A 17,467-nucleotide genomic window follows, 5' to 3' on the forward strand; every position below is an offset into this window, starting at 1 on the left:
CGTCGCAAGCCCGGCCTACGACGTGACGTTTCGGGAGCCTCGGGTCACGTGACAAGGGCAGCCAATGGTGGGGCAGCGGCCCGCTCACGGCGGGCGGGGGGCGGAGGAGGAAGGGGGTGGGGGGAGGGCCAGAGTCGAGGCCGGGGGGGGTGCAGCGGCGCGGGTGCAGCGCGGAGTGGGGCCGCGGCGGTTGCGCCTCTCCGGCCGCGTTGCGTGGGGCGGCCATGCCGAATAAAAACAAGAAGGAAAAAGTGAGTCGCTGCTGTCGTGGGTGGGCTTGGGTCCTGCGTGGGGAAGCTGTGGGGCCCAGGCCCCGCGGGGAGGAGGGGCTGGGGCAAAGCGCTGCAGGGGGCAGCAGTGGCGAGCGCAGCCCAGCGCTGAGGCGGGCAGCGAGGCGTTCCCTGCCGCTGGAGGGAACCGGGCGATGGGCCGCCCGGTCCTTTCACTGTTGTGTGCCGGACCCCTGACTTCCCCCGGGAGCCGGGCGCTGGGGAGGGGGTAGCTCCCGGTGAGGCCTAGTCTGGGGGATGCTGTGGCCGCCGGGGAAAGGGAAGTCCCGGTGTCGTCTCGCCGGGTCCCTGGGGTCTGCCCGGCAAAGTGGGGGAGCGGAGCCCGCGAAAGGCGGGCGCGGAGTTGGGGGCAGCCGGAGAGATGGGGGTCAGTGGAGAGAGGCCGTGGTTTTGGCGTGCGGAGGAGTGCTGGAGGGAGAGGAAGGAAAACGTGCTCTGCCGTGCCTAGGAGGAGGCTGAGCTGGTACGGGGGTCCCCTACCTCGCGTTGGGCCGCATATGTTTCGGGGTGCAGGGGCGTTTTTCATGGCGGTACGGCAGGGCTGAGGGTGGGGGGTGCCCCACAGCTGCTTTCCCGGTCACAGTCCTGGGAAGTTTCACAGCTGCATGGCTATGGCTGCAGCTGAAGTTGTGCTTGGGGAATCACCGTGAGCACTCAGTCGCCACTCGAAATCTTTTCACCTCCTTTGCCTGACAGTGGGAGAGGATCTAGCTTTGGCCCTGCATTGCCTCCGTTTTCCCCGGTACTCCCGGGAGTGACTTTTCTGGCAGTCACGAAAGGATCTTGCACAAGTAATGGTTGCAGAAAACTTCAAAATCCAACAGCAACTTAACTGTACTGCATTTAATATGACAGACAATTAGCCATATGAGTGGAAGTCAGAAACAGTGAAGTATTACGGTCTGCCTCATCCAGCTGATCTCCCTCTACACCTTCTGTTTTCAGTTGACTTCTGCTTGTCTTTTAGTTTTTCAGCATTTTAAAATTAGATGTAGGGAGCTTGGGTGTTACAGTTTATGGGGGTTGGTTTAACTTTTTCCTCAATATTCTTGCCACAGTTGATAGTAAAAACATTTATACTTTACTTTCTGAGGATAACGAATCTCAAAAATATGCTTTGGGTAAAGGGTGCAAGTTAAATATAATGCTGGGAGGGAGAAATTTGAGTTATGGCCCTGATTCTATACTAGACTCTCTAGCCCCTAGAACAGACAAATAATGAAATGTAAAACTGGCACTGATGCTAGTTTCAAAGCTAAACTAAATATAAATATTCCTGAAGTTAAAAAACAAAGACAGTAAGGGTAAGTTCTTAGGCATGGTTCAAATTACTTGCATTGAATTTGTCCATGCCTGCTTACCTGTGTGAAAGCTTTTCTTTATGTACTTCATGGATGAATTTTGAGGCATAAATAAAATTCTAAAACCTTCCTGCAGATGAAAAATCTTTAAAGCAGCTTTGTAGAGATAGATAGTTCACTATTTAGATCTTCCAATAAAACTGTATAATTTTTGTCCTATCAACTTTGGTACTTTTAGAGAGTGTCTAAAGAAAACCTAATTTCTTGGCTTGAAAAATCTGTCTAGATCTCTTTTTCAAAATAACTGCGACTGAAAACTTTTTTTTTTTTTTTTTAAAGGAACCTGCAAAATCAGTCAAGAGTGGAAAAAGTGGCAAAGAGGGACAAGATAACCAGGAGCATGAGGTAAGTATTACTAAAATATGTAAGTTTTTTCCAGGTAAATTTGTCATTACTTCTGAAGAATGTTCTGAATTTTTCTAGGTGGTTGTAATTTTGACATGACAAGTGGTTTTTAATGGAAAGTGATTGTTGGAACTACTGCTCTGGCATTTGACAAAAATTAGGAGAACATGCTCTTGAGGAAGGTAATTTTATTTAGAGTAAATGCTTGCTTGCTGCAGCCTTAAATACTCATGTTTTCTTTTTGGTTAAGCCATACATCCATTTTACTTTTCTAGTCTTATTGTGAGGTTTGAGGCTTGTCTACTAGTTGCTTATTCCAGTTTTTAGCATCCTCTGTAATTCCCAGTGCCCTCTTCTCTCAAACTGTCAAGGTTGGCCTGTCAGCTAAGTGTCAGTAGCCTGTTTTATTGTTAGGATACCTTAGGCTTAATCAAAGGCTGCCAGTTGTTTTGTTGATTGATTTGTTTTTATCTGTATACAATGGAGTTTGTTTGGAGTTTGGTTCTTGATGCTAATTATTTTTATCTTTTTTTTCCTCTTCCTTCTGCATTGCTCTCTGTTTTGTTCACCAGCAAGGTGTAATGACTTGAAAGAGGTCTATTAAATCATTATTCACTTCTTTTCCCACATTAATCCAGAAACTTGGAATTAATAGATCTGCTTAATTTGGAAATCCACTGTTCAGAGGGATTCTGAAATTTCATTTAAAATGTTCACACCAGACCAAATGCAAAATGCTAAACTTAAAAGCTTATGTATTTCAGCCTCTAAGCTACATGTCTTGATACTAAAAAACAGTGTTTGAGAACAAAAATACACGTTCAGCTTTACCATTTTCTCCTTCCTGAAATGAGTGTTGAGGGTAGGTGGGTGGGAATATTTAGTACGCTTTTTCTGATGCACTTCAATGAGTTCTCATTTGTTTGCTTTGCAGAAAGATGCATACTAGCATCTTAAAGTAAGATCATTAAAACTTGTAAACTCCTTGTAAAAGTATTTCAGCAAATTCAGGTAAGAGTTGATTGAGTTTTGGTGGAGGAATCTTAGCTACTAGGAAAGCTCATAGAATAAAATAAGAAATCTGTTGGTGTAGATGTTTATAGAGGTGTAAATAGATGTACTTTATTGTGATACATTCTGTCTTTACAGTATATTGCTGTGATGTTAAAGTATTGGTTTTTGGCTAAAAGTTTAGCTTCTGTGCAACTGTAAGACTTGTCATTTTCAGTAGCTTTGCTGTAAGTTTGTTGACTGCTTATTTACTCAAGTTTCTGAATAACAGGCTGCTGAGACCAAAATTTATTTTCTTATTCCTTGTTGGTACTTCAGGGTAGATTGTAAAGCTCCCATGGTTGATTAGTTGAGAGCTTTAAATGTTAACTAAAACATATATGCAGTTTTGTTTGTAATTTCTGTGTTTGCAGATTTGGTGTCTTTTTCTTTTCTTTCTTTTTTTTCTTTATTTTTTTTTTTAAATGTAAGAGACTTGAATTTCAATAGGAGAAACTTAAACAGGGGAAATTTAGGTTAGATATAAGGAAGAAGTTCTTTACTGTGAGGGTGATGAGGCACTGGAATGGGTTGCCCAAGGAAGTTGTGAATGCTCCATCCCTGGTGGTGTTCAAGGCCAGGGTAGACAGAGCCTTAGGCCACATGGTTTAGTGCAAGGTGTCCCAGTCCATGGTAGAGGTGTTGGACTAGATGATCTTAAGGTCCTTTCCAACCCAAACTGTTCTATGATTCTATAATATGTTTTAGTGTACATGCATTTTTCTTTTTCAGTTGTCCTTCCTGATAGAACTCCCAGTGAAAACTACAGTTTACTTATCTATGATGCCTAATCATATGTGAGTAGGGAGCAGAATGGGAAAGGGACTGGGAATTCGGTGTTGGAACCGATCTTTGTTGGCAACATGGTGGTGGGATTGAGGCGCCCTCAGCAAGTTTGCTGATGACACTAAGCTATGGGGTTCAGTTGATACGCTGGAAGGAAGGGATGCCATCAAGAGGGACCCTTGACAGGCTTGACAGGTGGGCCAGTGTCAACCTCATGAAGTTCAGTGTAGCGAAGTGCAAGTTTCTACCCCTGGGTCAGGGTATTCCGAGTCCCAGCTATAGGCTGGGCAGAGTAGTGATTCAGAGCAGCCCAGTGCAGAAGGACTTGGGGGTGTTGGTCAGTGAGAAAATGAACATGAGCTGGCAACGTGCGCTCTCAGCCCAGAAAGCCAACTGTATCCTGGGCTGCATCAAAAGGAGCATGACCAGCAGGTCAAAGGAGGTGATCCTGCCCCTCTACTGTGCTCTCACGAGACCCCACTTGTAGTACTGTGTGCAGTTCTAGTGTCCTCAGCATAAGAAGGAGATAGAGCTGTCGGAGCAAGTCCAGAGGAGGGCCACAAGGATGGTAAGGGGACTGGAGCATCTCCCGTACGAAGACGGGCTGAGAAAGTTGAGGCTGTTCAGCCTGGAGAAGGCTGCATGGAGACCTCATAGCAGCCTTCCAGTATCTGAAGAGGGCCTACAAGGATGCTGGAGAAGGGACTCTTCATCAGGGACTGTAGCATCAAAACAAGGGATGATGGGTTTAAACTTAAACAGGGAAGGTTTAGATTAGTTATAAGAAAGTTCTTTACTGTGAAGGTGGTGAGGCACTAGAACAGGTTGCTCAAAGAAGTGTAAGTGCTCCATCCCTGGCAAGTGTTCAAGGCCAGGTTGGACAGAGCCTTGGGTGACATGGTCTGGGGTGAAATGTTCCTGCGCATGGCAGGGGGGTTGGAACTAGATGATCTTAAGATCCTTTTTAACCCTAACCATTCTATGAATGTGACTGGCACATATAGTATGATTGCCATTCCCAGTGGGCATTATTTAGTCTTCATACAATTTATAACACCTCAGTGCTTGACTCATTAACTTAATTAATAGAGTAATTGCACACAAATATTAATGTAGACTTTACATGGTAATGTGGGTGGCTGTAATCATGACGTATGTTAGCTGGCGCTTATTTGAGCAGAAAGGAGGGTATTTTTTAAGATAGTGAAGACTAGTAAATATGGCAATATGATGGACCACGTTATTAATATGTTTTTAGGCCTTTTTCTTTGAAGAAGATTGTCTTAGTGTTTCCTTGTACATGTGTTTTAACATGGCTTTTTAAAAATCCTTCTTGACTATGAGTTGATTTGGAAATATGCTGGTTCACTTTTTCTCTTATTTTTTTTTAAGTGTGTTTAATGCAAATGCATTTCATGTAACTGGAAGATTGTAAAGACTGGAAACTGTCTACTGTTCAGAGAATAGGAACAACATAAGCAGCAGCAGCCCACAAATAATTTATTTATAGACACTTCTATAGCACTTAACTGAATTAATGATGCTAGAATGACTTCTATGGATAAAAAAGTAATATTTACAAAAATGAACAAGTGTGTGTTTCTGTCTTGCGGTCAGGGGAAAAAAGATGTTAGTTGACTGAAGCTGTACAACAGCTTTGGAAAGAGATTGAAATGATTCCCAGTATGCTAGGTCATGGATGCCCATGCTGGAAGTTGGTGAAAATGACTTGTCGCAGTTTGAAAACTACAGTAGAAGCCCATAAGCATGTACAGAGGTACTAAACTGTAGCTGAAGTATGCACCTACTGAAGTAAATGCCTCTTCATTTAAATCTCAAGGAATGCTATTGAAGTTGTGTTTGAAAGCAAGGTCTGTCTTGCCTATTTTCCTGTCTCTAGTATTCCCACCAAGCAGATGTTTACAGGAAAGAATGCACATGATTCTTAGAATCATAGAATAGTCAGGGTTGGAAAGGACCTTAAGATCATCACGTTCCACCCCCCCTGCCATGGGCAGGGACACCTCACACTAAACCGTATCGCCCAAGGCCTCGTCCAACCTGGTCTTGAACACTGCCAGGGATGGAGCATTCACAACCTCCCTGGGCAACCCATGCCAGTGCCTCACCACCCTAAGAGGAAAGAATTTCCTCCTTATATCCAATCTAAACTTCCCCTGTTTAAGTTTTAACTCGTTACCCTTGTCCTGTCACTACAGTCCCCATGTCTTGGTTACTTGATGTAATACCAAAAGAGCCATGCTACATATGAAGCAACCTGGACCTCTCATATTTGCTGTGTGGTCAATAGCTGATACCTGAGAGATTCAGAAACAGTAGATATAAGGTCTTCTATCCTGGTATGTTTTTCTCCAAGCCAGTGTATGGCTTAGAAGGTTGCTTAGCTGAGGTGTTGGGTAAAATTTCTTTCCTGTTGTTAATGATTTAATTTAAGTTTTTTATAGTGGCATCTTTAGATGGTTCTTATTGATTTTTTTTTTTTTTTTTTTCCTAAGCCCTGCTTAATCTCCCCTGGGTGGAAGGAATTCCATTACTTTGTCTCTTTCTTCCTCTGTACCCTAATGCAATTATTCTAGTTTCCAGTTGCGCATACTGTTCACTTTTATAACACTTAAATGGAAGCTTAATCATATTTGCTTTTTTTAACTTCAGTTGTAACCTGTTAGTAAACATAAATCAGGTTATATAGTTGCCAGAGCAGTTGAATCTCTCTAACATCTTACTTCAGTAGTTAGTCCAGGATATTAAGTGTCTTCAGGTTGTGAACAAAGATCTATTCTGTTGCATATTGTTGGTGGTTGTTTGTTTTTTTTTTTTCCCTGTGGGGGAGTAGTGTCTCTATTCTGGTAAAATACTTGGGGGGGAGGGTGTTTACCAGTGCCTCAAACCTATACTCAATTGAAAAAAAAAACCAACCCAAATAACACTAAAAAATGCCCGGGTGTGGGGATTGGCTATGCCAACACTTAATATCTTGTGGACATACATGTTTCGTGTGACCTAACCAGCCTTTGAAGAAGGTACTTGCCTCGGGAATAAGCATCATTGTAGGATTTTGTTTTGTCATGGGGGTGTGGAGGTCTCCTTTTGAATTAAGGGAATAATAACTTATGGTCAGTCTTATTTCTTTACAAAGAGGTGGCTTGGTAATAGCTAATGATTGTTGCAAGACATTGCCTTGTTCTCTCTCTAGAAAAAACTAACACTTCTAAAAATTCAAATACTATATTTTAACAGTAGAATACAGCCACAGGGGAAGGAAGCTAAAATTTTAACCCTGTATACTCTTACTTCTGTCTGTTTTGCCTGTGGGAAGGTATGTGCTAAAACTTGCACTTTTTGCCAGTTGCTGAAATAGTCTAGAAGCATGTACATTTAACTGTCGAGGTTGACCTAGGGGATGAAAGGGTCAGAAGTAACTGGTAACCTTTCATGCAAGGCACTAGTAGGTGACTAGGAGTGATAGCATCTTCTACATCAAGCTGGACTGGCTTAAGAAGGCATGAAACTTTTAAAATTTTACTCATCTTGATTCTGGGTACCGAGTATTCTGTAGAAGGGAAAGACAACTTTTAAGAAAGTATTGGCTTGGTGACTTCTGACAAACAAGAACAGAATTCATAACTCCTCAAGTTCAGCTATGCAGAAGAACAAATAGAAGGCTAATGTGGTTTGAGGCACGTGTGCATGTTTGTGTGTGTTGTCATGTTGTGTCCATGTGCTGCCCAGGTTGGTTCTTTCTACTTCAAAGGTGTTTGTTTTAATACAGACAAATTAAAATACAATAAAATACAAACTCCATTGGCCAGTTTTCATGCTGTGCAAGAAATGGTTTGCTTTATTGGCAGCAAGTGTGGCTGATGTTGGACTATAATCACTGTTGAAACAAATTTAAAAAAAAATTAAAAAAGCTTTGTAAGTACTCATCCATGCTCAGTCCTATGACTGTGTTGCAGCCGTCACTTTTCAGTAGGTTTATTAAACACTGGTAATAGCTTCCAGTGCAGCGGTTTCATCAGGCATTGTTTTTGGAGGTTTTTCTTCCCTGCTTTGTAAAGTTATTTTTATTTGAAAGTTGATTTGTTAAGCTGTTCAGCATTGTGGTAATACTTTTTCAGCAATAATAACAATATTATAGAAATATTTCTTTAATGGGCCAACAGGAAAAGTAAAGATTTTCTGAAAGAACTTTGAGAGTTCTGACAGAACTTTGAGAGGTGGCTGCCCAGTTTTTTTTTTTATCACCTTTCTTGTGTTAGCCAGCACACAGTGGGGGAAGTACCATGAGTATTCTCGTTACTTTTGTTACTGATTCCTGACTACGTGCACACATGTAATTGCCACTTTCCTTAAAAATGATGAATATGAAAAGGATGGGGACTAGAAGTGGCATTGATGGTTTTGTGTGGGTTTCTTAGCAGAGATCGTATGTAGAAGTAGCCTTATGTTTTTCTACTTCAGAATTTTTAAAGTTATACATGAAAGTCTTAGCACAACTAAGTACTTATTAGGCAACTCATTAGAGACAACAGCAGAGGAGCTTGAAGTTTGGGAGTCAGGGAGGGAGAACACTTTTCTAAAAGTTCTGGCATTGTTTTTCCCCTTTCCTGTTCAAATGTGTTGGGACTGGGACTGCTCCTAAATAATTTCTAGAAAAACCTTCTTGTTACAGAAGATTCTTTCCATCAGCTGAGATAATCCTGTTTTAATTGTTTAGTATGCTAATTTATACCTGCATGTGATTCAGTGTATAATATTTATTGTCACTTGTAAAAAGCAGCTGTCATGTAAGCTCTTTCCAACTTCTGTTAGATGGGCAATCTCTGCCACTCAGTGGCACAGTATTTGTGGATAAACAAAGTTCAGTGTCTTTGAGGTATAAGATTCTTCTATATTTGTAAAAAGACATCTGCTTCTATGAAGAACAACAAGGATATATTTAGCATAGATTGGATTTATCTCTCTTAATGCCTGACACTAAGAATTTATTTATAATATAACATAAAGCAGTGTTTTAAGGGGGTTGGTAGTACTCCCTACCATACTGTAAGTTTGATGCTGTTTATATAGTCATCATGATCAGGAATGGCTGATAGCCTGTAATAAAACATCCCCAAATCCGCAAGTTTTCAGTGGACTGAATCAATAAGCTGTTTGTGGTGCCTAACAAACCAACCTGTATCCTAGTTGTTTCTTCAGTATGTATTCAATAAGGTTTTATTAGGTTGCCCTCCCTTAGCACGGGGGTTGGACTAGATGATTTCCAGAGGTCCCTTCCAACCCTAATGATTGTGATATATAGGAGCTGGACGGGCAGACAGTATAGAATCATAGAATCATAGAATGGTTAGGGTTGGAAAGGACCTTTAGATCATCTAGTTCCAACCCCCCTGCCATGGGCAGGGACACCTCATGCTAAATCATATTGCCCAAGACCTCGTCCAACCTGGCCTTCAACACTGCCAGAGATGGAGCATTCACAACCTCCCTGGGTAACCTATTCCAGTGCCCCACCACCCTAACAGGAAAGAATCTCCTCCTTATATCCAATCTAAACTTCCCCTGTTTATGTGTTAACCTGTTACCCCTTGTTGTATCACTATAGTCCCTAATGAAGAGTCCCTCCCCAGCATCCCTACAGGCCTCCTTCAGATACTGGAAGGCTGCTATGAGGTCTCCACGCAGCCTTCTCTTCTCCAGGCTGAAGAGCCCCAACTTTCTCAGCCCGTCTTCATACGGGAGGTGCTCCAGTCCCGTGATCATCCTCCTGGCCCTTCTCTGGACTTGTTCCAACAGTTCCATGTCATTTTTGTGTTGAGGACACCAGAACTGCACACAGTACTCCAGGTGAGGTCTCACGAGAGCAGAGTAGAGGGTCAGGATCACCTCCTTTGACCTGCTGGTCACGCTCCTTTTGATGCAGCCCAGGATACAGTTGGCCTTCTGGGCTGCGAGCGCACACCGAAGTCAGCTCGTGTTCATTTTCTCATCAAGCAACACCCCCAAGTCCTTCTCCTCAGGGCTGCTCTGAACCTCTTCTCTGCCCAACCTGTAGCTGTGCCTGGGATTGCTCTGACCCAGGTGTAGGACCTTGCACTCGTCATGGCTAAACTTCATGAGGTTGGCATCAGCCCACCTCACAAGTGTGTCAAGGTGCCTCTGGATGGCATTCCTTCCCTCCAGCATATCAACTGAACCACACAGCTTGGTGTCATTGGCAAACTTGCTGAGGGCGCAACCAATCCCACTGTCCATGTCAGCGATGAAGATGTTAAACAAGACCGGTCCCAACACCGATCCCTGAGGGACGCCACTCATTACTGGTCTCCAGCCGGACACTGAGCCATTGACCACAACTGTTTCCGTGCGGCCATCCAGCCAGTTCTTTATCCACCGAGTGGTCCATCCATCAAATTGATGTCTCTCCAATTTAGAGACAAGGATGTCATGTGGGACAGTGTCAAATGCTTTACACAAGTCCAGGTAGATGACATGAACTGCTCTACCCCTGTCCATCAGTTCTGTAGCGCCATCATAGAAGGCCACCAAATTGGTCAGGCAGGATTTCCCCTTAGTGAAGCCATGCTGGCTGTCACCAAGCACCTTGTTGTTTTTCATGTGCCTTAGCATGCCTTCCAGGAGAATGTGCTCCAAGATTTTGCCAGGCACAGAGGTGAGACTGACTGGTCTGTAATTCCCCAGGTCATCCATTTTCCCCTTCTTGAAAATGGGGGTTGTATTTCCCTTTTTCCAGTCAGTGGGAACTTCACCTGACTGCCATGATTTCTCAAATATGATGGCCAGCGGCTTAGCAACTTCATTTGCCAGCTCCTTCAGGACCCATGGATGGATCTCATCAGGACCCATGGACTTGTGCACGTTCAGATTTTTAAGATGGTCTCGAACCAGTTCCTCCCCTACAGTGGGCGCAAGGTCTTCATTCTCACAGTCCCTGCATCTGCCTTCCAAGACTTGGGTGGTTTGGTCAGAGCCTTTGCCAGTAAAGACCGAGGCAAAGAAGTCATTAAGAGCCTTAGCCTTCTCCAAATCCAGGGTAGCCAGTTCTCCTGATAGCTTCCGGAGGAGGTCTACGTTCTCCCTAGTCTGTTTTTTATTTGCTATGTACCTATAGAATCCCTTCCTGTTATCTTTCATTTCCCTAGCCAAGTTTAATTCTAACTGGGCCTTAGCTTTCCTAACCTGGTCCCTAGCTTCCCAGACAACATCCCTGTACTCTTCCCAGGCCGCCTGTCCTTGCTTCCACTTACTATAAGCCTCTTTCTTCCTTTGAATTTTCCTCAGGAGCTCCTTATCCATCCAAGGAGGTCTCCTGGCCCTCCTGCTGCACTTCCTTCTAGTTGGAATGCAACACTCCTGAGCTTGTAGCAGGTGATCCTTGAATATCACCCAACAGTCTTGGGGCCTGCTGCCCTCTAGGGCTGTACCCATGGAACCTTACTAAGCAGGTTCCTAAAGAGTCCGAAGTCTGCTCATTTGAAGTCCAGGGCAGTGAGCTTGCTGCACACTCTTCTCACTGTCCTGAGGATCTCAAATTCAACCATCTCGTGATCGCTGCATCCAAGGCTGCCCTGGAGCGTCACATTTCCAATGAACCCTTCCCTGTTGGTGAGCACGAGGTCAAGCATGGCACCTCTAATTACACTATAGCCACTGTCTTGAGTCAGTCCCATGCAATAGATAAAATTGATTTGAAAGTCACTGTTCCTTCATTTGGAAGAAGAGAGATACTCATAATGAAATAAATTTGAAACTTGAGCATCTAGTTCTCTGAAGTTTGAATCGCAGAAGGGCTGTGAATGGGCAATGCTAGGCCTTCTGTTTTATGAAACTTTCTAGTGCTTTTGGCTTGGGATTTTACCCCTAACGTTAGTGAAACAGGACTTTAAACCAAAACTGCACAGAAAATCAGGATGGATTTTCTCTTCTATTGGACCTGTAAATAAAGTGTGTGAGACCTCAGGATGGTTTCTTTGGGTTTTGTTTTTTTGTTTTTCTCTAAATTGGTGTGCCAGCTTCTTTAAAAAAGAAATAGTTTGAAAGCTAATTTTTGTTCATGGCTTGCATTTCTGTTTTTCTTTCCTAGAGATCTTTTGAATGGGTTGATATAACCATTAAAAAATACTACAGTGTAGCAAGTGAATACACTCGTAATGCTAAATGAGGTGCTGTTTGCTGACTAGAAGGATGTACTTTGTGTTATGTTTAAAGCAGCTGTGCAATTTGTTTTTAACTTTTGTAATTTTCTATTTTTAATGACATCTTGCGGTTTTGTTTTGGCAATTGGAATTTCCTTCTGCATCCAAAGCAAATATACATTAATACTGAATAGTGAAAGAGGTTACTTTAACAATGCCTGTTATGTATCTTTAATATTATGCTTTTAAAACTAATGGAATTGATAAAGTGTGCCAAACACTCCTGTAAACAAGTATTTCTTTACCTAAAAGGAGATGCTTCTGAAAACAGGATCCTATGCCCTTCTAGCTATTACAGAAGGCTGACAACTACTTCTGTAACATGATGTGTGAGGACTTCATTTGTGGTTTGTTTCAGTACTTGCTATCCTCTACTTGCTAATCATGCTTTTAAACTCGCTGAATCCTTCCTGAATGGAAACACAGCAATGAAGGCAAAGGCCTTCATTGGGTGAGGTGGCCTTCAAAAATGGATATTGGCATCTTGTAAACTGAAAACATAATTTTCATCCTTTGTTTCAAATTGTTAAGCTTTTTCATAAGAGCTAGCACCTACTACTAAACTCTTGAGAGGGAAGAAGTATTAAGTCTGTATTACACATATGCATTAATGATTAATATAGTTATTCCATAGAAAATATAAATAGGAAGAAAATGAGGTAGCCATTGAATGCTACCCATATGTTCACAGACTTCACAAATATTAAATCTTGTGAATTTTTTTTTCCTCTCCATTTCATTTGAAGTCAGAATAAATCTGTAATTCTACATGTGGGAAGGTAGGCTTTGGCTTTTTGGTTTGTGTCCTGGTTTCATCTGTATCAGTTAATTTTCTTCCTGGTACAGTGCTGTGTTTTGGCTTCAGTCTGAGAACAGTGCTGATAACACACTGATGTTTTAGTTGTTGCTAAGTAATGCTTACCCTGATCAAGGACTTTTCAGTCTCTTGTGCTCTGCCAGTGAGAAGGGGCACCGAAAGCCAGGAGGAAGCAGAGGCAGAACACCTGACCAAGACTAGCCAAAGGGGTATTCCATACCACAGCGTGTCATGCCCAGTATATGAACTGGGGGAAGTTACCCTGAAGGGACCGATCACTGCTCAGGTTGGGCTGGGTATTGGTCAGCAGGTGGTGAGCAAGTATCATGTGCATCACCTGTGTTTTCTGAGCTTTCATTTCTTCTTTTGCTGTTTTGTATTATCATTATTGGCATTCTTTCTGCTATCACTATATTTTACTTTATTTTAGTTATTAGCAGGTGGTGATTAGATGATCTTAAGGTCCTTTCCAACCCTAACTATACTATGATTAAACTGTTCTTATCTCAACCTGTGGGGTTTACAGTCTTCCAGTTTTCCTCCCCATCCTGCCCCGGAGAGAAGGGGTAGAGGGGTGAGCGAACGGCTGCATGGTGCTGAGTTACCAGCTGGGTCTAAAGCATGATGGTTCCCCTCTCCCTCACCCTCCAGCCCCCAGGTGCTAAGGGACAATAAAAAATAAAATCTAGGAAAAAAATAGTGCCCCATTCCCGAATGTCCTTCTTAAAAGACAACTGCCAAATGGTTTAATTTGCTACACTTTTATAGTGACTATAATTTAATACGCTTCTTTGTCATTGCTCAGTTTAGCAGTCTGAAGTCCTGAAAAGTAAACTTTTCTGGTGATGTTTAAAATAAAAGCACAATGAGACCAGAGATGAAATGATTTAGTGTAACACTTCTTTAGAAGTGGCCACGCTTATGACTATACTGCTAAACTGGCCAAGAACTTGTCAGGGTCTGTAACTCTCTTACATAGCATCTAATAGAAATACCAAACTGGTGGGTAGGGGGCAAAGCAAAAAATATTTCAGTACGAGTATGTGAGGTGAGAAACTACTGTGAATGGTTCAGGGAGCACACAAATACAGACATCAGTGGTAAAACCACATATGTAGTAGCCTTAGCTCATCAGCAGTTTTATATAATTAAAATTTACAGTAGAGTGTAGGAATTGGGGCTTAAAGTAAATGAGATGAGTTTGTGTGTTTTTCTTCTAATGTGGGAACCTTACATATATATATGTCGTGTGTATGTGTGTGTGTGTGTGCGTGTGTGTGTGTATATGTACACCCACACCCACACCAAGAAGCACAAAGTTAGTTTTTGTTGATTTAGAGGGTTGGGGATTTTTGGGGTTTCCTTTTGGTATGGATTTTGGGGGGGGGGGGGGGGGTGTGTTTGTTTTTGTGTTTTGTTTTGTTTTTTTAAGTAAGAGGGTGGTTTAGGCTGATCAGAGAATTTAAAAATGAAAGTCAAGAGAAAAAGTAATTTAAGCCAGGATATCATTTATTCAGATTATTCATCCTGGTATTTATATAAAAGTTTTGAAACAATACTTAGGTCATTATCTGGTGTAATCGTATTTAATTAGCTAACTGATGGTTGCAGGTAACAAATTTTATTTTTCAGGGGGGGCATTTGTTTTTTTACAGCCTCAAAGCTTTAGGGTGCAGCTCTTGCTGTCTTACCAAGTAAAAACATACATTATGCTGAGACTATCACTGAACTATCCAGTGTATCTCAACCAAGACAATCTTTAGTGATAATAAACAGACTTGCTAGAAAGGCAGGTGCAAAGATCCTTCTAGCAGGCCAGTCCAGGTATCATCCTAACAAACGATTTTGTTGAGGAAAAGCAATAGAAATCTACATCATGGTCTGTCTGAAACCAGCCAATGCCTTAGCACCATAAACTGCATCTCCAGAGGCTCGTCCCTAGGTTGCCTGCCCAATCAATCTAGTGAAACTAGTGAATAATAATGGCAAAGTAGCAAGAATCTTCATCAAATTGAGAACCTCAGAACCATTTGCCGTCTAGATTGGTACCCAGCAGCATATTGTTTCCCTGTTGGTTTTCCCTGGGTTGTTTATGGATTAATGCCCCTTTTTATGTGTCCAGATGATTAAGAATCCACATCAAGTTTTATATGGCTTGTGCTGAGTCTCTGTAGGTGGAAAATGCTGATGTTGAAGGTTTCAGCTAATTGCTAGTTTGCTCCATAGCAAACACCTTACCAGTGACTGGGCACTATTTGCATGAACTACAATTACTGCAGGCTGTCCGGATAGCTCTGACAATCAATGTCTTTAATACCAAAATAACAAGGGTTTAATCTGATGTCCTGTTGGAAGGCATGTTGAACTGGTGGTGTTAACAACACAGCATTGAAATCAGCTGACAAATGTTGCTCTCCTGGTAGTGTGATGTCTTGAACAACTTGCCTTGGTCCCAACTGCTAATCTACTACCACCAGCTACCTCCTGAAAGTATGCTGAGGATATATTCACCAGGTTGATGGCTATTGAGCCATATGCCACATATGATCTGTTCCTGTTCCAACCCCCAAAACAGTAAATGAAGATGTGAAAAGAAGAGCACTTTGTGGCCGAGTTCAAGATCCCCGGAGTGTTTGGGAGATTTTCACACAACTTTGAAGTTACTGCATTGAGGAGAAAACTGCATGGAAGGCTCTTGACTGCTCCCCACCCATTTTGACTCCTTGATTTTTGATTTCAGTTCTCAAGAGATTAAATTAAGTTCAACTTTCAGCTTAATTATGTAATAGGCCTCAACCTCTTTGCTAAATTATTTTGGTTACATGCTGGGCCCTCATACAGTTTTGAAAATTAAGTTGTAAATGTCCCTTTCATGTTTTTCATGTTGTTTGTTTAGTTTCAGTAACTTAATTTTCAGTTTCATTTTAAGTATATTTTAGATATAACCCAGAATAGTTTCATAGCCCCTTCTGGGGCTGCCTTGGCAAGAAGTGAGCTCTTTTGGGTGCTATAGATCAGACCTCTGTTTAGCTTAATGAAAAAATAAGTCCCTGATGGCTACTTACTATACCAAAAGGAAAAGAAGAAAGGGATTGGTTCTGCATTTATATAAGCAGATTCAGACTAATGATTCTCATAAAAAGTATTCTGTGCTTTTTTCTCTGTGTACGTGCATTTCACAGGGAGTCTTATTCATGTGTTAATTGGTACAAGGTTCACCTATCCAGATTTTGTAGTCCAGAGTTTTTATCAAGGTTCTTGCTGGTATGTGGCTTGCTGCTGCCATCCTAGGATGGTGTACACACTGATACTAACTTGAATTCAGTGGTAATACTCGTTAGAGGGAAGAAATCTGCAGATTAGTGTTAGACTAATCTCTGTCAAGAAACACCATATGGGGTACTGCCTAGCAGCGTGTTTTCTTCAGGCAAAGGGAGAATCTCTCTTGCCCTGTGCTTAGGAGGAGATCTGGTTTTTGTCACTAGTAAGCCATCCAGTTTTTAAAATCTTGAGTAACAGATGTATCCAGGTGATTTTTATTGTCATTTTCAACTCCTCACCTGTTTATCTTAGAAAGCAGGATGAAAGCTGGCTGCATAGTTACAGAGTTGACCCCACTACTAGGCTTGGCTAGGATCTTGATTTCAGGGAGCAGAAGGCTTTGTGTGCTTTGGTGTAATTCAGTTATTAGTGAGTGGCTTTGAAAGATAAGGTCAGGCAGAGTTATTCTGGTTGCCCGCATTGGTCAAGGTCACTTAAATACCTGGTTTTGGAGGACTGTCAGAAATGGAAGAATAGGGTCTTCTGAAAGACTTGTTGATGTATATGGGAGGCAGGGTGGACCCTTCTTCCAGGTCCGAGTATTCTTTCTTGTCCCTTAGATTTCTGGGCAAAAGTAAAAGTTGCCATGTGGGCTGTTTGGTCAGTTTAATTCATAAAGAAAAATTGGCTTTAACTGTAGATACGCTTGATGTACTCATATCTTTCTTTCCCTGGTCATAAATTTAGTGTTGTGCTCTGATTCCTACATGCCCACTTATGAGTCAGGGGTTCAAGGATCTGACTTTGCTCAAGACAGTGAGGGTAAAACAAGGAAAAGGAATGTACCCATCCTGCTTAATGGAGGAAGACTCCAGGGAAGAAGGGATGCAAGGACTATCTATCTTGAACTGTTGTGACTGGCAAGAAACCTCCTTCTCTCCTCCCTGCCTCTCACGCTCTTTAATTAATTTTAAGCTTATTCAAGGGCACTGAGGAGCATCAACTCTATTTTTTTCAATTGTTACAAGCAGAACATCAGTTAGAATCACACTGTCCCTTACTGTCTTAATGTTCGTAAAACTATGTAAAACTCTTTTAAAAACTAAATTGATCAGGAAACCAGAGAGTTATGTCTTAATTATGATCTGAAGAAACATGTTCTCAATCTGACAATTTTCAGATTAATCTGTACACATTTTTAGGGGTTTATCAGCATTTTTAGAATTAAATCTGGCTATCAGTATATAAATATTTGGGTATGAAGGAGCTGTTTGACAGAACAAGGGTAAGAATAGTTTTTTCCCGTTCTAGTAACAAGAA

At 42.0% G+C, this 17,467-nt stretch overlaps 1 protein-coding gene across 3 annotated transcripts in view; it reads left to right on the forward strand.

Annotated features, from left to right (window-relative positions):
• The first annotated feature begins 127 nt into the window (after positions 1-127).
• PPP2R5C (protein phosphatase 2 regulatory subunit B'gamma) overlaps positions 128-17,467 on the forward strand; it is an 85,116-nt gene continuing 67,776 nt past the window's right edge. For all 3 annotated transcript variants that reach the window (XM_062627944.1, XM_062627945.1, XM_062627946.1), the window contains exons 1-2: positions 128-251; positions 1,931-1,996. In XM_062627944.1, coding sequence (XP_062483928.1) covers positions 225-251; positions 1,931-1,996 — 93 coding nt within the window. In that variant the 5' untranslated portion in view covers positions 128-224. The remainder of the gene's footprint in view (positions 252-1,930; positions 1,997-17,467) is intronic.

This window comes from Pezoporus occidentalis, unplaced genomic scaffold (genome assembly GCF_034315485.1).
Source record: "Pezoporus occidentalis ecotype Australia unplaced genomic scaffold, CSIRO_AGI_Poc_V1 ctg31, whole genome shotgun sequence".
NCBI lineage: Eukaryota > Metazoa > Chordata > Aves > Psittaciformes > Psittacidae > Pezoporus > Pezoporus occidentalis.